Consider the following 22,333-nt stretch of genomic DNA (forward strand, 5'->3'; position numbering starts at 1 on the left):
AATTCTGGAAAACAAAGAAAAAATTTTAACCATGATTATATTTCTGGTCACTCTAGCTTGTTGTTTCCTTCAAAGAGAGAAAATTTCCTATTTGAAAAATACCCACAGAGACAACATCAAGATCCCAGTAACCCTCTGAAGGAACACGACACATCTCCAGGCTCTGGATGAAATAAGGGGAAATGGCCCACAGTCCAGAGAAAATGCAGGCACTAGAGACCAGCCATTGGATGAGCCAGGTCCTGGAACTGGTGACAGGAACTTTGAAGCAGTTATGACAAATAGATTTAAGGATTTAAAAGGAAAGAATGGTGCTAAGGAATAAACAGATCAGAGAAAAGAAACAATAAAGAACCAAGTAGAAATCAAGACTTGAAAATGTAATATCTGAAATAATAAATTTATTAAGCAGGTTTAACAGTAGATTGAAGATGAAAGAATAGCCACTGAAGATAATAAAGTCAACATATACCCTAAAGAAAGAAAAAATGTTAAAAAAAAAAAAACATCATGACCGGTGTCTCAATGATTTGTGTGACAGTATCAAACTGTCCAAAGTATGTGTAAGTGGAGTTCCAGGAAAGGAACAGAAAAAGTTGAGGAATATTATTTGAAGATATAATGGCTGAAATTTCCCAAAAATTGATGAAAAATGAATGCGCTGATACAAGAAGTTCGTCAAACCTCAAGAAAAATAACAACAAAGGTAATCAGTCAAACTGTGATTTGGGGATGGCTCAGTGGGTAAAGGGAGCAGGCGATGGCACCCCTCTCCAGTGCTCTTGCCTGGCAAATCCCATGGACGGAGGGGCCTGGAGGGCTGCAGTCCATGGGGTCGCTAGGTGTCAGACATGACTGAGCGACTTCACCTTCACTTTTCACTTTCATGCATTGGAGAAGGAAACGGCAACCCACCCCAGTGTTCTTGCCTGGAGAATCCCAGGGACGGGGGAGCCTGGTGGGCTGCCGTCTATGGGGTCGCACAGACTCGGACACGACTGAAGCGACTTAGTAGCAGCAGCAGTGGGTAAAGAATCCACCGGCAATACAGGAGACACAGGAGACCTGGGTTTGGTCCCTCGGTCGTGAAGACCCCCTGGAAGAGGAAATGACAGCCCACTCCAGTGTTCTTGCCTGGAGAATCCCATAGACAGAGCAATCTGGTGGGCTGGAGGCCATGCGGTGGCAGTCGGACATGACTGAGTGCCTAACACTTTCATTTCAACACATTGAAATTTTGCAGGGGAAAGTACATGGGATCTCCAGATTGCTCTCCAGTGTTTCAGGGGAAAAACATACACATGAGCCTGCAGGACAAAACAGATGGTTCAAAATGTAAGCAAGTGGTGAATCTGGGTTAAGAGGTTAACATGAGGAGTTTCTTGTATTATTCTTGCCAGTTTTCTGTAGGTATATCAAAAGCAAAAAGTTACCAACACACACACACACTTTATTATAATTATTCTCCATTTAATATGAGGAAATAGCAGCTCGGGGACATGGAGAGACTCATTCAGCCACAAAACTACTAGAAGCTGAATGCAAGTCTACTGACCATGAATCTTCCCCATGTTACTGCCTGGCCCCATCAGACACTAACCTATCAACAGATGAGCCCCAGCCCTTACAGCAGGCCTCCCTCCCTCATCCCTTCTGCTTTCTGCCCTCTTCTCCTGTCACCCACCCAGACTTCCCAGTACCCGCTCCCCCCTCACCAGCTTGGGTCCCACACAGAGCTAGACCCCTCCTCCTCCATTCCTGTGTCTCTCATCTCCATCTGGGTTGCTCGTCTCCTCCCACAGACGAGCAGAGTTCACTCTTGGTTTCAGTCTTTGGATCCCACCTTCTGCTCCCAGCATCCCTCAAATAAAGCAGCACGCCTCCCTTGGGTCTTCCGGCCTCATTTCCCTCCACTGCAAAGAGCCCACTGACAGGTCCTGTATTCATCTTCCCGGACAGAGTACAGCTTCCACAAGGATGGTCTATCTTCTTTGTTCATTGCTATATATTTGCAGTTCTTAGAATAGCTCTAATAATTCTTATAACAGCCTGGCATGTATGTGCCATGCTCAAAATATATTTACCGAATGACTAATTGAACACAGGCATGCGATTCCAGTTATAATTGCAACAGAATTTTTCTGGAAATTAATGAACTGATTCCAACATGGGTACAGAACAGAGGTGCTCACCGTGCAGGGTACTTGGCTGTGAAGCTGCAGTAACTGAGAAGGACAGTCCTATGGGAACAAAGTTGTTGTTGTTTAGTGGCTAAGTCACGTCTGACTGTTTGCGACCCCACAGACTGTAGCCCACCAGGCTCCTCTGTCCATGGGATTTCCCAGGCAAGTATACTTGAGTGCTTTACTGGGTTGCCATTTCCTTCGCCAGGGGATCTTGCCAACCCAGGGACTGAACTCAAGTCTCCTGCACTGCAGGTGGATTCTTTACAGCTGAACCACCTAGAGAGCCTGCATCGGAACCCAGAGCTCCCTAAAATGGGGCAAAGTCCACTCCCTCTAGCAAATGTGGGTGCATGGGGGTCTGACTGAGAATCAGGAACCAACTGGGAAAAGAAACACTTGGTAACCGTTTACCACATGGGAAAAAATATCTAAAACTGAATTCCGACTTTACAGTATTCAAAAACAAATTCCAGATGATTTAGAGAGGAAATATTCAGAAAACTCCTTAACACTGTAAGAAAAAGGAGATCAGGTTATGACCTCATGGTAGGAAAAGCTTCTTAAAGACACCCCCAACTCCCCCAAATCATAAACAATAGGGTATATCCGTTTGACCTCAAAATAAAAAAAGACACATATATTAAAAAGGTGTATGGTGGCGTACCCAAGAGACGAGTGAACTGGAGGACATCAAGGCCTCCTATAACTCACTAAGAAAAAGCTACACAGCTGAACAGAAAGCCAGACCAAGGATGCAGGCTGACTGATGACCTGCCAGAGAGGGAACCCCATGGTCAAGATGCACACACACAAAAACGCCCAGACTCCAGCAGCCACAGAAAAGCTCATTAACCCAGGGGCATATCCTTCATTCGTCACATTAACGCACTTTCACCAGACAAAATCAAGTGTTGCCGAAGATGTGGGGACCAGCTTTTGAAATACTTCCAGTGAGACGGAAAAACCACTGTTCTGGAGAATACTGGCTCCTGTCAGACGGGGGATGCACGCTTTCTCCAACACAGCACAAGGCCACTCCCTGAAGCACTGTTTCTATTCAGAAAATGGTGAATAAACCAAAACATCCACTGATGGGAGAATAAAGAAATAAAACGTAGTGTGTTTATTCTGCAGAATACAGTGGTTAGAGAAGTAACCGGATCTGTACAGACCACTATAGAGCCCCAAGATACACACAGGAAGTGAGAAGTCAGAATAGACCGATGCTGTGTCCGTTTGTAAAACGCCAGAATGATTCCGTTCCCTGATGATACCCGGTGGCCATGTGAAGGATGGTGGGGTGTGTGGACCCAAGGTGCTGGCCGCCTCTGCGGAGAACAGGAGGGAACAGGGCAGTGATGGCTGCTGAGAGGAACTTTACTTCTATCTCAGTGTTATTAAAAAAAAAAGGAGGGGGTTAGTTACTACTTCTGGAGGGTGGGGAAGCGGGCACTTATTATTCATCCTTTTCTGGTTACTTTGCAGCTGTCTGTCTGCCATGAGCTTCCTGCGTGCGCGACCACACCCTCTGTTCCAGGACCACCAGCGGCACTGGGCACACTGAGGACTGCATGATCCTGAACCTGGCATGCGTCTACGTGTGCCTTTAGCCTTAAGTGACAGACAGACTCAGTCTCACCCTCTTGTGAGCTGAGGCTCACAGCATTCATCAACATGACTATTTATAGGCAGAACTGCATGGCATACACTTTCTCCATAGAGACGAGGACTTCAGAAGGACCCCCATCTGCTGCACAGAATTTCAGTTCAGCTCCGTCGCTCAGTCCTGTCTGACTCTCTGCGACCCCAACAGCAGCAGCATGCCAGGCTTCCCTGTCCATCACCAACTTCCTGAGCTTGCTCAAACTCAGGTCCATGAAGTCGGTGATGATAACCCAAATCCCTCTTCTCTAGCACCATCTGGTGGAAAAGAGAGGAAACCTCATCTTGAACAAATCCCCACTGCTTTGAAGCAAATCAGCAACTGTGTGCTTTCTTAAGCACCATGTTCAAACTAAATTCTTCAGCCCACAGGTTAGATATGAAAAGTCTGCTCTTTTTGTTTCTCCTGCTTTGATTCCCTCTTTAAAATTCTTTACTAGATGATGGTTCTTCCTCACTATAATGTTCTGCAACTACAAGCCACATTTATCTATTATCTCAAACCCTCCAGAGTCCACAGTTACAACAGTTGATTTCCATAGTAGATTTAGTGTCGTTTGCTTTTACGTAAACTATGACAGCAGGCTTCCTTTAAGGACTTTTTGAATATAACATACTGTCACACAAATATGGAGTGGAAATTACAAGTTCCCTCTTCCAAGCACTGGATGAAGACGGCAAAAGAAAAAAAAAATACAGTATCATACCAAGAGCCAAGAAAACAAGTTAGAGTTTTCAGACATTAAAGAAAAACATTAAAAAAAAAAAAAGACATAGTAACCTAAACCATAGTAACAGGGCTATTCATGCCTCAATTCACAATACTGAGTTCCCTCATCCATTTACAATACAGAGAGGTCTCTGAGCAGGGTGGTAAAATTACCCTGGAAAATTCCAACTGTAGTTGCACCAAAGAAGTCCATTTTCGATGGTTTTCTATTAGTGTTTTCTATTAGTGTTTCACATGGCTCTGATTCCACTCGAGTTTTATAACCTGCTGTAATGGACAGCTTTTTAACTGTTTCCAAATCTGCATTAGCAGAGGATGGAAGTAAAGTCAAGAGGCACTCGCTCAGAGGCTCACATTTGTTGATTTCCATGCAGATGATTCAGATTTAGGGAGTTTTGCTCACCCCGGCCAGGTGGCCCTGCAGGTTCACACACACACACTGGGCGGTTGGTTTCCCTTTGCCTCCTTTCTCAAAGTTCAGGATGAAGACAGTCATCCCTGTGTTAGGGCTAACTGACGTGAGCTCAGACCTGCTCAGAGTCGCTGGGAACGAGCACTTGAGGTCGGTCAGAAAGTAATCCAACAGGCTTCGCATGTAGGCGCCGTGACTCACGACTAAGACACTGGCTGCTAGGCCCGGGGCACCGCTGTCCGAGTTAAATGTGGAGGCACAGTTTTTCCCTAATGGAAATATCTCTGCCAGGGAACTTTCCAGACAGCTGCTCGGGGAATCCTGGGAAAACTGTTCATTCTGACTGGCTTCTTTCAGGATCAGTTGACAAAGAAATTCAAAAAAGTCTTTGCCACGCATTTTCAGCTGCAATGAAAGAAAAAAAAAGGTGAAATAAAGTGACATTAATGACTATCTTAAGATATAAATAGGCTTCCCTGGTGGCTCAGATGGTAAACAATGTGCCTGCAATGCAGGAGACCAGGGTTCAATCCCTGGGTCAGGAAGATTCCCTGAAGAAGGGAATGGCAACCGACTCCAGTATTCTTGCCTGAAGAATTCTACAGACAGAGGAGCCTGGCAGGCTACCATCCATGGGGTCACAAAGAGCTGGACACAACTGACCGAATAATACTTAGGATATAAACAGAACTGATTTTTCTGCAAGCCAGTAATACCACAGAAGCAGATGAAACTCTATTTCTATTCATTCAGTCAGTACTTCCACTGATACTAGTACGTGAGTGCCCAATATATTTCTGGAACCAAGAGAGCACTTTGGGGGCAAAGGTGAGTAAGATACAATGCCTGACTCCTGACTTGAAGCAGACAGAAGGTCATGAAACAGTGTCACCTAGGAAACTGCATCCAACACTTCTGAAGTTCAATGACAGCAAGGATGAAAAGCCGTCCCTCGCTAAACTCATACAAAGTCCTTACAAGGAAACTATGAAAATTAAAAATAGGGGGAGAGATGATCACCCGTAACACAACTGAGCAGCAGAAGACTCCAGGGGCTATGGAGGGGTGGGGCAGGGGAGGCGTGATGGCCCTGCGCCTGAGTCTATCGGCTGCCCTCCCCCAGAGTGGTACACACCTGCTTCACTGACCCCCACCCCGTCACTGCAAAGACTCCTGCTCCCCGTTCTTAACAAGACCATCTAATAACCCATTTCCTCAAATCCATGATCAGTAATGATGCCAAATTAATAAATGAGATAAGACAGGACAGGTTAAAAGGGGGGATAAAATGGTATCGTGCAGAGTTGTTTTGTGAACCAAACAACTTGCAAATTGCTTAGCTAAAACTCAGAAACGTCTTGCTCACACAAAGCGTCAGGTTTCAGCTCCTCAGATGTCGACCAGCTCGTGGACACAGCCACTTTCCCCTGGGCTGCATACCTGGTCCAGGGTCTCTCCTCCGGGTGGTGTGAACGCTGGGCACTCCTCCCCCACTGCTTTAGCCATGGCCCTCAGCTCGCTCAGCGGCCTGCCTTCTGCAGCCCCATATTTCTGCAATGATCCAACAGACAAAAGAGCCTCAAGGGGAATTTGCAATACACAGACAATTAAGTACATGTTTACGGCACACTTTCAGCTTACTTTATCTTATCTCCTCTGAAAAGATGCAAACCCAGATCCACGTGACTTCAGAGCTCCTTAGCTGTTTAGGCTCTTAAAAATCAAGCCTTAGCAAAACGCACAAGTCACAGAGGAAATACCAATGGCCAAGAAACATGGGAAATCTACCTTCTCAGGAATCCATAGTAAGAAAGATTAAAATGACACCTTTCATAAGTCATTAAATCAGAAGACCACAGAGACCACTAACAGCCAGTGCTGATGTAGGAGGATTGGAGGCTGGGAAGAGAACTTTTCACTTTTAAACTCTTCTGTACTAAGTCCTCACAAGTATGCCTTGCTTTTATACTTTAAGATGCCTCTCGCCTACAATTTTAACAATTAAATAAGACACTATTCACAAGAGTAAGTAAGAGTAATTGCCACACAGTAGATTCTTCATGTAATAGCCAATTTCACACCCCAAGCAGGAAGGCACTTGATTTCTAGCCATGGGATAAACTGAGTTGCTGTAGTGATATTTTATGGTAGAAGAACAACATGTAAGTAAGCTATTAATACTTACCCTTTCTCGAAGTCTTGAATCATACTCTACTGTCACATCTTTGCAAAATTTGTTCTTCTCCAAAATCCCATGCACGGTCTACAAATCAGAAGACAACCATTTCTTTTCCCATAAAAATAATCATTATTGGGGAATCCCTAGCACGCCAATGGTCAGGGCATGCTCCCATTGCAGGCAGCACCGTTCAGACCCTTGGCTGGGGAACTAAGGTTCTGCATGACACGCACCCCGCCCCCCGAAAAAAATCATTCTGGGAGGGCTCAGGATGGCATCATAGGAAGACCCTCAACTCCCCTCCTCCCAAGGACAAGAAAAACCCCAAAAGGCTAATAGTAGATTTTCTAGCAGAAATCTTACAGGTCAGAGGTAGTGGTGTGACATATTCAAAGTGCTGAGAATTCCAGCTAAAACTACTCTACCCAGCAAAGTTGCTCAGAATTGAAGATAGAATCAAGGGTTTTCCAGATAAACAAAAACTAAAGGAGTTCATCACCACGAAATCAGCCCTATAAGAAATATATATGGGGCTTCTTTAAGCTGAAAAGAAAGGGCACTGATTATATCAAGAATACATGAAAGCAAAAATCTAATTGGAAAAGCTATATATATTAATAAAGGTTGTAGCTCAATCACTTATAAAAAGTTATTTACTGACAAATACATATATGTGTCAAATATATACACATATATGTAACATACACATTTATAATTTTCTCCATCCCTGTGTCTTATTTCTGTTTTGTCCCAAAAAACTTTTATGAAGACTTTTCTCCTGTGTTTTCTTATAGAAGTCCCATAGCTTTAGCTTGTAGACTTGTTCTATGAGTGGCTGCAGGTTAGTTTTTGTGTACTGTGTGAGGCAAGAGTCCCATGTCATGTTTTCCCAGATGGCTGGCCCATTGTTTCAACACCTTTTATTGAAAAGACCACCCTTTCAAACACAGAATTATCTTGGCATCTCTGTCAACAAAGTTCAACTGACCAAACACACTTACAAAAACAACTGACCATGGAACTGTGGGTCCCTCAACTTGCGCTGGAAAGTCTTTATTTCACCTTAATTTTCAAAAGCACTTCTGAGTCGTCATTTCTTCAAAGTATCTTTTACCTTCACACTCACCCCAACTCTCTTCCCTCTTTCCCTTTTGAGACTTCAACTATATGTGATAGTGCACTGCCTGGTCCCGTCCCACAGTTCGGAGGCTCTTCATTTTTCCTTCTCCAGCCTTTTTTCCTTCCGCAGTTAATTTTGGAATGTTCCGTTTCCATGTCTTCACGTTCACTGGCCTCTTCTTCTACAGTGTCTAACCTACTGCTAATCCCACCCTGTGAAATTCTCGTTTCAGAGCACTGCATTTTTTATCTCTAGAAGATGGAGTTGCTTCTGCCGTCTCCTACTTCTCGCCTCATGATGCTGTTCTGAGGGCAGTTTAGCCTCACCGTGAAGGGATGACACGCTCCCTGTGTTCAGCACAGCCTCCGCTTGTGCTGTGGGAGCTCTAACACCTCCCCACTTTGTGTGGGCCCCAGGAATCAGCTGGACAACCGCACCCCAGCGACTGGTCTCCCCCAGAGTTCTTGTTTTCTGCCCTCGTGTGGTTCCAGCCACAGGTGTGCAGACTAACCGTTCACCAAAGACTGAAGAGGACTTCTATACACGTGTCTAGAGTCTTCTCTGTGCATTTCTCTCTCCAGCACACCCCACAGATTTTAGTTACTTAAGCCTTCCAAATTCTAAGCTTTGTCCCCTCAACTCAGAGACCACTGACTGCTAGCTGGCTGCTTTTGCAGACGTCTGGGGATCACTTCAGTCAGAAAACTACGATGAGCTGAGGGCTCATCCCCTATGTTTCACTCCAGCTGATGTTGCAGCCCGGGCTTCCTGGAGTCCACTACCTGAAAAGAGTTGTCTCACAGCTTTTGTCTTGTTTTCTGGTGGTTTGTTGGGGGAGGCTACATTCCAGCCCTGTTATTCCCCCATGGTTGTCACTAAAGTCTCCTTCCCTTGGCTTTCAGAAGTTGATTTGGGTTTTCCAAACCTCTGGAATTGTTTTTATAATAATCTGTTCCCTAAAGATATTTCACAGATCTTTCATTTCTTTATAGCAACATAATTGCTTTTTAAACTCTGAGTTCCAATATCTGATGTCTCAATCGTTTAATCTCTGTGGTGTTTCCACTGGGTTTCTCTCACAACACCCTCTTTGCCTTTTTTTTGGCATTTTGTTAGACATTTTCCCCCAAGCTTCTCTGATTAAATTACCAAAATAAAATAAAATATAGAAGTGAAATAAAAAGAACTTCTGTCATCGAGGAAAGGGGATTGGGGATGATGGTTGTGTGCGATTTAATTCTCTATGAACTCTGGGAGGAAATTTTCCAATGTACAGCTGTTGAAACTTTTGACTCACGAGCCTCATCCCTGACTAAACTTACCTGCTTTGTCCTTTTAAGGTCACTGGAGAAAACATGAGTAAACTTCACATCTTTAAGAAATATACCAGCAGCAGCTGCTTGTTTAAATCCAGTTTCTGAAAGAGGCTCATCTATTCCTTGTCCTGCAGTATTAACAGAAGGAACAGCAACGTTCAAATATATAACAGATGCAAATGAAAATAACACCTAAGAGAATATAAAGAGCGTTCATCCATGTTTCACTAAAAGACTTCCTTGAGTACTTTCCACATAACTTTTCAGAAAACTAAAAGCAAGCAAAATTAAGCTATAATCCCTATAGAGGTTCAGGTATCCAAGTGTTTTCCAGAAGAACGTCTGCCTGATGGGAACTGGTGGGTGATGAGACTGTTCCCCAGCCTTGCACTGCCCACCACTTTCCCAGTCTGTTTGATTAGTGCTGCCTCAGATCTACCTTCTCGGCCCAGCTGCTGTATCTGGGTGGCTGGATGATCACCTAGAGAAGTTTTCCTTCTTCATCTCCACTGTTCAAATTCTGTAACATACAGTACTGCAAATCACTCTCCATAAAGGCAGACCAGCCTTCTACCAGCTTAGAGCAAGTATCAGTTCGGCCAGCGACACAACCCACAGGCCAATAACCCATCGTGAATGAGGGTCAGCAGAAACGACGGTTTACAGACTTGGAAACACCAGTACTTCAGACAGCAGAGACTGCACACTGAACCACAGAAACAAGCAGCAGCAAGTCCTCAAAAACCAGAAAGGTTTCTAAAAGGACTACACAAACTTTCTAACAATGAAAAACGGAATTGCTGTGGAGGTTAAAAAAATATCCCTCAGTGGATAAAAGGAAATACATTAAGCTGAGAAGCTTCACGAACCCAAAGGTAAGGCTGAAGTCGTCCCCTGTGCTCCTTTCCCACAGATACGAGGAGATAAGAGCACATCTCAGACATGTTAAAGACATGGAGGAAGGACAAGGATTCCTAACTACAGCTAGTGGGAACTCAAGAAAGAAATGGAGAACAGGAAGCATGAAACGGAACAGGAAGTGCGAAATGAAGAATAGCAAGTGTGAATGGAGAACAGGAAGTGCGAAATAGAGAACAGGAAGTATGAAATGGAGAACAGGAAGTATGAAACAACAGGAAGTGTGAAATGGAGACCAGGAAGTATGAAATGGAGAACAGGAAGTATGAATGGAGAATAGGAAGTGTGAAATGGAGAACAGGAAGTGCAAAATGAAGAACAGCAAGTGTGAATGGAGAACAGCAAGTGTGAAATGGAGAACAGGAAGTGCGAAATGGAGAACAGGAAGTGCGAAATGGAGACCAGGAAGTGCGAAATGGAGAACAGGAAGCATGAAATGGAACAGGAAGTGCGAAATGAAGAATAGCAAGTGTGAACGGAGAACAGGAAGTGCGAAATAGAGAACAGGAAGTATGAAATGGAGAACAGGAAGTATGAAACAACAGGAAGTGTGAAATGGAGAACAGGAAGTGTGAATGGAGAACAGGAAGTGCGAAATGGAGACCAGGAAGTATGAAATGGAGAACAGGAAGTGTGAATGGAGAATAGGAAGTGTGAAAAGGAGAACAGGAAGTGCAAAATGAAGAACAGCAAGTGTGAATGGAGAACAGGAAGTGTGAAATGGAGAACAGGAAGTGCGAAATGAAGAACAGCAAGTGTGAATGGAGAACAGGAAGTGTGAAATGGAGAACAGGAAGTGTGAATGGAGAACAGGAAGTGCGAAATGGAGACCAGGAAGTATGAAATGGAGAACAGGAAGTGTGAATGGAGAATAGGAAGTGTGAAATGGAGAACAGGAAGTGCAAAATGAAGAACAGCAAGTGTGAATGGAGAACAGGAAGTGTGAAATGGAGAACAGGAAGTGCGAAATGAAGAACAGCAAGTGCGGAATGGAGAACAGGAAGTGTGAAATGGAGAACAGGAAGTGTGAATGGAGAACAGGAAGTGTGAAATGGAGAACAAGAAGTGCAAAATGGAGAACAGGAAGTGCAGAATGGAGAACAGGAAGTGTGAATGGAGAACAGGAAGTGTGAATGGAGAACAGGAACTATGAAACAGAACAGGAAGTGTGAAATGGAGAACACAAAGTATGAAATGGAGAACAGAAATCAGGAAAGACATAAAACTACAGATAAAGGAAACATGATGTACACCAAGAAGGATAAATTATTAAAAAAAAAAAAAAACTACCAGATTTAGCAAGAGAAACTGTATAAAACCAAAATAAAAAGACTTTAAAAACAGCTACAGAGGAAGACAGATGGGACACGATGGGACATGATGGGACACCATGGCCATGATGGGATATCCACCATGGGACACCATTTGGTTGAGAGATCTCTGGACAGGAGCAAGGAAAGCCAAAATAAAAAAAACCCAGCAGAGTAATAGCTTCTAAAAGAACCATCAGTCTAGAACTGGACTAAAAAAGTCTAAAGAAAATAAAAACAGAACTGCCTGGAATAGAACTGATTGAAACTATCTTTACCACCAACCGATTTACACGAGAGGACTTCTCAGAAAAGATGCTTCAGGAATGAAGGTCTGAGATGCAAAAGAAATGGTGACAGGAGAAACTGGCAAGTACGGCTGTAAATTTAAACAAACACTAAGTAAAATAATGCCTAAGTTGCATAGGTGCAAAAGGACAGGAGAGTAAAACAGCAGCACATGCCGTCACATTTTTCAGGAGAGAGGATATTGAGCATATACTTTATTAGGTATGAATGGTGAAGATATAAAGACAACTGTTAAAAGCACGGACATGGCTTATTTCAAGGCCAGAAGGCAAGGTAACAGTGGGTTGGATAAGGGAAAGAAAAGCAGGCACCTAAGAAGTAAAGGTGAGTGAGAAGGAAAAGACTAGAAAACGAAGGGAAAAAAACCACCACAAAGGAAAAATCCAAACACACCAGAAACCAGAGTCAACATGGGTCAAACCACTCTCACCAGTTAACAAAAAGACTGCTTTTTTTTTTTCTTTTTTTAAAGAGAACCAGAATCAGCTGCCTACCATTGACAAGGTAACACTTAGGAGACCAGTCCAGCAAGGCTGAAAAGAAAGGGATGGGAAAATACACACCAGGAAAATTCCAACCCCACACAGCTGGAGCTGCCATATCACTCTCAGAAATACATGACTTTGTGACAGAAGTCTTACTAAGGATTGTGAAGATCACTATAAATAAGATTCAATTCACCTGGAAGATAGAGCAATCTAAATTTGCATGCGCCTAATAAAATAGCCTTAAAGTATATAAAAGCAGAATATATAAACCACAAATTGATAAAACTGAAGGTATTGAAGGATAAATTGGCTATCACAGTGGCAAATTCAATATACCTCATGCATAAACTGACCCTTAGGTCATACAGGCACATGAGTAAATTGACAAAACTAGTGAAGTATGGGAAGATTTGAATGGCAAAATCAAGATTAATGATTTGATATAAAATCCCAAACCCAATAATTAGAAAACAAAGATTTTTCTCAAACATATAGTAAATTTATAATAAAAACTGACCACGCTAACCAATCAGACATATTACCAAATAAACCATATTGTCAAAACAGAAATCAATCACACTCTAAGTCAATCACAAATGATGAAGAACAAAACCACACAGTCCACTCATTTGGAAATTTAAAAACAGTTCAAAATAACTTACAGGTCAATGAAGAAATCATAATGGAAATTCTAAGATACTTGGTACTAAATGCTTACTAGACCACTGTAAATCAAAACTGTAGGCATGCGACAAAAACAGTACGCTCAGAGTTTAAAGCATCTGCCTGGAATGAGGGAGACCTGGGTTCGATCCTTGGGTCAGGAAGATCCCCTGGAGAAGGAAATGGCAACCCACTCCAGTACTCTTGCCTGGAGAATCCCATGGAGGGAGGAGCCTGGCAGACTTCAGTCCATGGGGTCGCAAAGAGTCGGACACGACTGAGCGACTTCACTTCACTTCAGAACCATATAGCTTGAATGCTTACAAAAATTAAAAGAAAAAGAAGCTGGCTGTAACTGAAGAAACTAAGCATCTAACTTCCAAAGTTAGGAAAAGAACACAAAACAAATTTTAAAAACAGGTAATGAAAATGAAAACTTTTATTCATGGCCTTAGAAAACATCACTACGAACAAAGCAAGTGGAGGTGATGGAATTCCAGTTGCACTATTTCAAATCCTGAAAGATGATGCTGTGAAAGTGCTGCACTCAATATGCCAGTAAATTTGGAAAACTCAGCAGTGGCCACAGGACTGGAAAAGGTCAGTTTTCATTCCAATCTCAAAGGCAACACCAAAGAATGCTCAAATTACCGCACAACTGCACTCATCTCACATACTAGTAAAGTAATGCTCAAAATTCTCCAAGCCAGGCTTCAGCAATACGTGAATCATGAACTTCTAGATGTTCAAGCTGGTGTTAAAAAAGGCAGAGGAACCAGAGATCAAATTGCCAACATCCGCTGGATTATCGAAAAGGCAAGAGAATTCCAGAAAAACATCTATTTCTGCTTTATTGCCTATGCCAAAGCCTTTGACTGTGTGGATCACAAGAAACTGTGGAAAATTCTGAAAGAGATGGGAATACCAGACCACCTGACTTGCCTCTTGAGAAACCTATATGCAGGTCAGGAAACAACAGTTAGAACTGGACATGGAACAAAAGACTGGTTTCAAATAGGAAAAGGACTATGTCAAGGCTGTCTATTGTCACCCTGCTTATTTAACTTATATGCAGAGTACATCATGAGAAACGCTGGGCTGGAAGAAGCACAAGTCAGAATCAAGATTGCCGGGAGAAATATCAATAACCTCAGATATGCAGATGACACCACCCTTATGGCAGAAAGTGAAGAGGAACTAAAAAGCCTCTTGATGAAAGTGAAAGAGGAGAGTGAAAAAGTTGGCTTAAATCTCAACATTCAGAAAACGAAGATCATGGCATCTGGTCCCATCACTTCATGGGAAATAGACGGGGAAACAGTGGAAACAGTGTCAGACTTTATTTTTGGGGGGCTCCAAAATCACTGCAGATGGTGACTGCAGCCATGAAATTAAAAGACGCTTACTCCTTGGAAGGAAAGTTATGACCAACCTAGATAGCATATTGAAAAGCAGAGACATTACTTTGCCAACAAAGGTCCCTCTAGTCAAGGCTATGGTTTTTCCAGTGGTTATGTATGGATGTGAGAGTTGGACTGTGAAGAAAGCTGAGTGCTGAAGAATTGATGCTTTTGAACTGTGGTGTTAGAGAAGACTCTTGAGAGTCCCTTAGACTGCAAGGAGATCCAACCAGTCCATTCTGAAGGAGATCAGTCCTGGGATTTCTTTGAAGGGAATGATGCTGAAGCTGAAACTCCAGTAGTTTGGCCACCTCATGCGAAGTGTTGACTCATTGGAAAAGACCCTGATGCTAGGAGGGATTGGGGGCAGGAGGAGAAGGGGACGACAGAGGGTGAGATGGCTGGATGGCATCACTGACTCGATGGACGTGAGTCTGAGTGAACTGTGGGAGCTGGTGATGGACAGGGAGGCCTGGGGTGCTGTGATTCATGGAATCGCAAAGAGTCAGACACGACTGAGGGACTGAACTGAACTGAACTGTCAGTTTCAAATGAAATGAGACAAGTGAGCAGGGCCCATGAACAAACAAGGTAATGAGTCCTGAGGATGCTCTGGGTGGGTCCCAGGTCAGTGGGAAACAGAGCCTGGTTTCCAGCAGGAGGAGGCAGGTACGTGAGGTATTAAAAATCAGCTCCTGCAAACACCAGGTGTCCCTAGCCCCAAAATATAAAACTCAACGCTTGTATCACCAGAGCACAGAAATAGCATGTCTAGCTGAAAGATATTCTTTAGAAGCCAGAAAAGCTGGATCACAGGGAGATTAAAAGAACCTGAGCCCAAATGAACAGAACAAGCTCGGCTGAGGTGGGTGGGGAGGAAGACAGAATAAAGTAACAACCCCATGTGAGAACAGGAATTCTCTTTTTAAACTACTTCTTTGTTATTACTAAAAATAATACATCTTAGCAGGAAAAATACCATTAACACCAGCCAGTAAATTTTTGTTTCCAAATATGAAGTCATTTTAAACTCTGGCAGATATATTTGAAGACAATTAGATCCAATACAACTCCTTAATCAGCTGAGAGGTCGCTCTGAAGCCTCCCACAAACAACTTGGAGCACTCGTCTTCACATCCAATTCACTCTAGAGACTTACTCCTCTTGAGTACCGTCTACTCATACTACTCATACTTCTGTGACCATATGCTTTAATTCTGTAATCCCAGGTCACAGTCCAGACCTGCCCCTGGTCCATCCTACCCTATCAGATCTCTTTACCCTGCATTTCACATGAACATGAACAGAGAGAGCTAAAAAATATAAGTCAGAGAATACCAACCTTGAATTATTTTCTCCTTGTTAAGTCTTGTTTCTCCACTAAAATAGAAAGACAGGGAGAAAGCCCTTATTATCAAATTAGGTTACTTTTGAAATTAGGGAAAAAAATTGGCAAGGAAAGGTCATATTTGTAAAGATAGCACATTGTACATACGTTAGACTCTAACCTGTAAAAATGACACTCTACTATCTGCAGTTGTCTATTCTATGGACCGAACTGAGCTAAAAATTTCAAACTGTTCCGAAGTAAAATGTATAGATAAATCTTAAGTGAACTGAAGGCAGAGAATATTATTTTTCAAAGTATATATACAGATACACAATGGAATATCACTCAGCCATAAAAAGGAATTAAACTCAGTTGTTAAGTGATGTCGATAAACCTAGAGCCTGTCGTACAGAGTGAAGCAAGTCAGAAAGAGAAAACAAATACTGTATATTAACACATATATACGGAAACTAGAAAAAAGGATTGATGCACGTCCTTGCAGGGTAGGAATAGAGACGCAGAGGTAGAAAGCACATCAGTGGACATGGCTGGGGGGGATGGGTGGGTGGGCAGACAAATTGAGTAGCACTGGGATGTACACACGACCACGTGTACCACAGACAGCTAGAGGGAAGCTGCTGCACAGTGCAGGGGACTCAGCTCGGTGCTCCGTGACAACCTGGCAGGGAGGGAAGGGAGGGAGGCCATGTACGTACACGTGTATCTGACACACACTGTTGTAGAGCAGAAACTAACAAAACACTAAAGCAATTATACCCCAATTAAAAAAAAAAAAGTGTATGTACAGACAGAAAATTTTTGTTAAATCATCTTCTTAAATATGTTGACCAAAACTACTTCCCCAGGCATCAGGACCAAATAGGCCAGCCAGTCCATCCATTCATCTGCTGGGCTGAGCGAGCAGGTCCAGGGGACCATGAGCGGAGCAGAAAGGGGTACAGTGACCCACAGCCCCCACCCTGGCTTCTGAGTCCTCGAGCGGCTCCAGCTGCTCCGCTCTGCAATGCTAAGGGATCACAAAACCAAACCCAGCCCATTCTGAAGCAACCAGAAGAGCAACAGGATGAGAAATACTGTCACAGAACAACTGGACTGAGGCTGGGCAGGGGAGGGCGGGGGCACACTGGCACTCTATGGGGCGTATTTTGCTTTCAAAGCACCTTATAAACATCACAGAGGAGCAATCTAGCAACAGAACTTCCCCCCCCAAAAAAATGTGCGCGAATATTTAGTTTTACAGCTTTGTAAATGTTTGTTACAAACCAAACATTTCTCGAGAGGTTTGTACAAATCCTTGAAGCAACTGGTTATAGCTAGCTTATTTGGGGAGTGGGAAAGAAAAGTGGGTGGCTAGAACAGGTTTATTATTAATCCACTTCCGTAACCAAAGCTTGGCTTGTAGCAGCCACAGGGAAAATCAGGAGAGTGGAAAGGTCAGAGGAATATATTTTGAAGGAGTCAGGAGTAACAGCACTCATTTTCAAAATCTGCAGTGTGATTCACTCCCAAGACAGATATCTGACTCTGTAAGAATCCCAAGCCTTATGATAAGAAGCCAAGTCTGATGACTGGCCATTTATAGGCCCTCAAATATGCACCGTTCATTTGGGGGATTATCACGCTGTTCTTCACTTTAAAAGACATTTTGTTAGTTCTGGTTTATGCTTGACAGCGTTTCTCTAGAAACCATATAAGAGAGCTTAATTTCCTAACCACATCCTTTTAAATAATTCAATTTCAGCAGACAAGTACTTGGGTTTGCCACAGGAGAGACAAATCATGGGACATTAGTGTACAACTGGGGAGAGTTGTCAAAGTAGATATGCTCTGGTATACACGAGAATGGAGTGTGCTCTCCTGCTATTCAACCATGAATATACAGCCTTACAGTGATTCCTCCAAACCAATTAATTCATTTGAAAATAGAGAAGTCTGCAAGGGCTAGGAATGTGAGGATTTTCACTGGATGGTTGGGTGGGAGTTAGGGAACGTAAAATACCCAATTCATGATACATTTGTCTATATTAGATTAGTCTTAGCTGCACAGGCTCTTCAAATTAATCAATCCCAGAAAACACACATCACAGGAACATAACAATTACATGTGTCTTTATAAGAGTTTACAGATGATCCAATATTCAACTTGCCTGCTCTATTAGAACAATGATTAGCATTCAATGAAAACTAAGTTAACTGCCCAAAGAGGCAGAATTAAAAACATAAAATCAGTGTTGTCAATACCTATACTAATTTATCATCTTTCAGGAATTAAAAGTAAATGAAACTTAATTTGTAAAAATGTTTAAAGAACTAGCTAAAAATGGAGTGAAATGGGATAGTTTTGCAGGCAACTAATTGCAAACATCTACAAGAACGTTTGAAGGGAACCAGAGGCCTTTCTGCATTTATTGGGCTTTTCAACAATGCTGTTCTAAGACCATGAGAAACTACAGCTCAATCAGATCAGCAGACTTGAAGTCTGAAATCTGGGGTATTCTGTTCCAACAATGACACACACTGGCACTCTCACGTTCAAGGATGTTGATGAAGATCAACATGCTGATAGTAACAGCACAAGATTCATAAAGAATTTGGCTGAGCTTAAAGCACAAGATTCATAAAGGGTTTGGCTGAGCTTAAATTGCAATTAAAAAGTTTTCTTCCATTATCAGAAGAGTCACCGTTCAATAAAACTCAGTTCAGTTCAGTCGCTCAGTCCTGTCTGACTCTTTGCGACCCCACTGACCGCAGCACGCCAGGCCTCCCTGTCCATCACCAACTCCCAGAGTCTACCCAAACCATGGAGTCAGTGATGCCATCCAACCAACTCATCCTCTGTCGGCCCCTTCTCCTCCTGCCTTCAATCTTTCCCAGCATCAGGGTCTTTCCAACGAATCAGCTCTTCACATCAGGTGGCCAACGTATTGGAGTTTCAGCTTCAACATCACTCCTTCCAATAAACACTCAGGACTGATCTCCCCTAGGATGGATTGGTTGGATCTCCTTGCAGTCCAAGGGACTCCCAAGAGTCTTCTCCAACACCACAGTTCGAAAGCATCATTTCTTTGGCACTCAGCCTTCTTCACAGTCCAACTCTCACATCCATACATGACCACTGGAAAAACCATAGCCTTGACTAGACGGACCTTTGTTGGCAAAGTAATGTCTCTGCTTTTTAATATGCTGTCTAGGTTGGTCACAACTTTCCTTCCAAGGAGTAAGCGTCTTTTAGCATTTTGTTTCTTTTCCTGAATGAATTATCAAATTTTAGCTTTGAGAATTCTGAAGGAGGAAACTAACTATGCCCTATCAATTATTTCAACACTTTCTCTGCAATTTCTTATGGGTGCATGTGTGCTCTGTGGCTAAGTAGTGTCCGACTTTTTGACCCCATGGACTGCGGCCCCCCAGGTTCCTCTGTTCATGGGATTTTCCAGGCAAGATTACTGGAGTGGGTTGCCATTTCCTCCTCCAGTGGATCTTCCTGACCCAGGGATCAAACCTGCATCTCCTGCATTACAGGTGGATTCTTTATCACTGAACCACCAGAGAAGCCCTTTCCCATGAACGGAACAGAACAAACCAAGTTGTTCTTATCACTCGTCACAGTCAAATCACAAGAAGTAAAAAGTAGCTTCTGAAATGGCTGCTGGAAGTCAAGCAATCCACAAACACTAGGCTTTAATTCTAAAGTAGGAGGCAGAAGGGAAAAGCAGTTAACAGGATGGGCCACAGTACTGCCACCTCAGTTTAAACCCCCTTCCCAACTCATCATGTGATTTTAAGCAAGTCACATGACCTCTGTGTCTGTTTCCTAATCTGCAAATTGAGAGGCCGTCTTTACCTCACTGGATGGTAGTCAGAATTTAATTACAACAGTACCTGGCAAATACTAATTAATTAAGACTTATTTTTAAATTAATTCCTCAAAGGATTTCTTTTAGGAAACAATTTTACACCTTTCAAGCCCTTTTTAAGAAGGGAGGAGGGGATAAAATATACATTCATGTAACAATTGTCTACTAAGCATCTAAATAGGGATCAGCTTGTTTTTCAAGGGGTGGTTTAGCCTAGATTTTCTAAGGCTTCTGGGCTTCAATTTTATGTCAGGCCCTGGGTCAGGCATCTAGAAAGTGCTCCAAATTAACAGGAAAGAGAATCCCATGGACAGAGGAGCCTGGTGGGCTACAGTCCATGGGGTCGCAAGGAGTCGGAAACGACTGAGCGACTTCACTTCACTTCTTCACTTCACAATTAAGACTAGTTCCTGGTCTGCTACTGAGTAGCTATAGGTCCTTCGAAGGTCACATGATGGTCATAAATCATTCTATAAAACGCAGAGGAATGGGGTGGAGAAAGCATCTCCATTTCTCACTTGGCCATTAAAATCCTGTGAGTCCTAAAGGGACAACTTCAGATAACAGCTGAGATAACCTTCCTATTAAGGAAGAACAGGACCAAAAAAAGACAGCAACTAAAAGCAGCTTGACAAGGTTAGACCATTCTGATGTTCCTTGCAAGCTCCAAGAAGTCAAAACTGGAATCTTAGTTACCTGCAACCCAGTCCTCTGATACACAGAACTCACTCAGAATGCTGGTCCCACTAACCACACACACATATTGGACGACAGGCTGCATTTTTATCAGAGTTGTCCCTTACAAAAACAAAAGTTCCTTAATTCTCTTACATGCTCCCCACCCCTCCCCAGTGCGATGCGCTTTACCTTTCTAACATTCAATGATCACACTAATCCAGTGGGGTGGGGCCTGTAACTATCCCCATTTTATAAATCAGGAAACTGAGGTGGTGTAAATTAAGTCGGTTAAAGGAAGCCCAGGTTACAAGGCTCCCAGGTGGAGCCCAGATTCCAATCTGTGTCGCCCTTGCTTGAAAAATCTGTGCTCCTGACCGCCCTGAACTCAGTTAACAACACCGGGCAAACAGAGTCGAAAAGGAAAAGGAAGGCATGGCAAGACATGTCAGCATTTGGCTCCCTGTAACGTTGTATGTTAAAAATATCTGTCGAGGGCAGTGCAGGCGGCTGAAAGCAGGGCGAGGCGCACCCCCCACCCCGCCCCGCCAGCCCCCAGCTCCTCCCCCAGCGACCGAAGCTCTGCGGGGAAGAAGAGAATCTCAGACCCGAGCCTGGGGGACCGAGGGGACAAGAGTGGGAGCAGAGCCTGCAGGGGAAAGGTCAGCCCCGAGCCGGTCCACGCTGCAGACCCTGTGGGCCCAGCTGGGGGCAAACGCGCGGCCCGGGAAGTGCGGGGACTCGACTGTGTCTTCGGATTCAGCCGCCCCACCCAGCTGGGGTGAGGTGGGGGGGTGACCTTGACCTCACTCCTTCCGACATCCCTGTCCCCACGTACTGGGGGACCAATGACATCTGACCCCTGGCCTTCTGCTCGGCGTCGCTGGGCCAGGAGGGCCGGAAGAGGATAACTCACGGGGAACACCCAGAACTCGCCAGGCCGAGCCGCAGGGGAACACAGGACAGGACTGGCGGGGCGGGTGCGGATCCTCGGTCCCCCCGGCCCAGCCCCACAGCACGCCACGGAAGGGACAGGGCAGCCCGCGACGGCCGTACTCACTGCCGGATCACGGTCAGAGCGAAGCGCGTCATCCCGCCCACGCCCGGAGCCAGAAGACCAAGGACCGCAGCGCCGCCCGAATCCGCACCCGCTGCCCCGCACTGCGACCGCCAAGCCCCTCCGCTTCCGCACCGCGCCGCCGGCCGGCTCCACAGCTATAGGTGAAGGCGGCCTTACGTCACTCCCTGACCAGCCAATCAGGGAGGCGGGGGCCCGGCTGGTCGCGAAGACTGATGGGCGGCCAGATCCCGCCCAGGGCCGTGGCGCGTGCGCAGCTGCGCGCAGGCCCTTGATTGGAGCGCGGCAGGTGCGGCGGCCCCGCCCCGGCAGACGGGTCGCGCCAGGGCAAACCCAGAGCTGGAGGCTCCGCGATGATAAGGCTGCTGCAGCTCCGATTGCGGTTAGTCTGATTTGAGGCTGGAGTGAGGCCAGCAGTCCTGCTTCGTGGATGTACAGCTCCAGACACGTTCAGTCCTAGGGTTTATGTTAACCGCTGGCACTGGGAGCGGGGGTCAGCAGTGTGCTTAGACCGACCTTGGCTTCAGCCCCCAACTCCGCCTAGACAGACCTGCTCCGGGCGCAAAGTCTAGGCTTGGCCCCTGGCAGCCCTTATCTGGACTCAGTTCAGTTCAGTCGCTCAGTCGTGTCCGACTCTTTGCGACCCCATGAATCACAGCACGCCAGGCCTCCCTGTCCA

General features: G+C 44.5%; 1 protein-coding gene across 1 annotated transcript; it reads right to left on the bottom strand.

Moving 5' to 3' along the window:
* On the bottom strand, nt 3,276-21,884 carry TIGAR (TP53 induced glycolysis regulatory phosphatase). Its single transcript, XM_018048615.1, has 6 exons — nt 21,637-21,884; nt 16,036-16,073; nt 9,612-9,733; nt 7,176-7,253; nt 6,431-6,541; nt 3,276-5,395 (listed from the first exon to the last, which is right to left on the bottom strand). The coding sequence occupies exons 1-6, from the start codon at nt 21,666-21,668 to the stop codon at nt 4,964-4,966; spliced, it is 813 nt and encodes a 270-aa protein (XP_017904104.1). The 5' UTR covers nt 21,669-21,884; the 3' UTR covers nt 3,276-4,963.

Source organism: Capra hircus, chromosome 5, assembly GCF_001704415.2.
Source record: "Capra hircus breed San Clemente chromosome 5, ASM170441v1, whole genome shotgun sequence".
Classification (NCBI taxonomy): domain Eukaryota; kingdom Metazoa; phylum Chordata; class Mammalia; order Artiodactyla; family Bovidae; genus Capra; species Capra hircus.

Excerpts from the sequence above, each read along its gene's own strand:
- TIGAR (XM_018048615.1), bottom strand. The coding sequence starts at position 21,668 with ATGACGCGCTTCGCTCTGACCGTGATCCGGCA. Across the intron at positions 9,734-16,035 it reads CAAGGAGAAAATAATTCAAG|GACAAGGAATAGATGAGCCT; the intron begins GTTGGTATTCTC and ends TTAATACTGCAG. Across the intron at positions 7,254-9,611 it reads ACCTTAAAAGGACAAAGCAG|ACCGTGCATGGGATTTTGGA; the intron begins GTAAGTTTAGTC and ends TCTGATTTGTAG.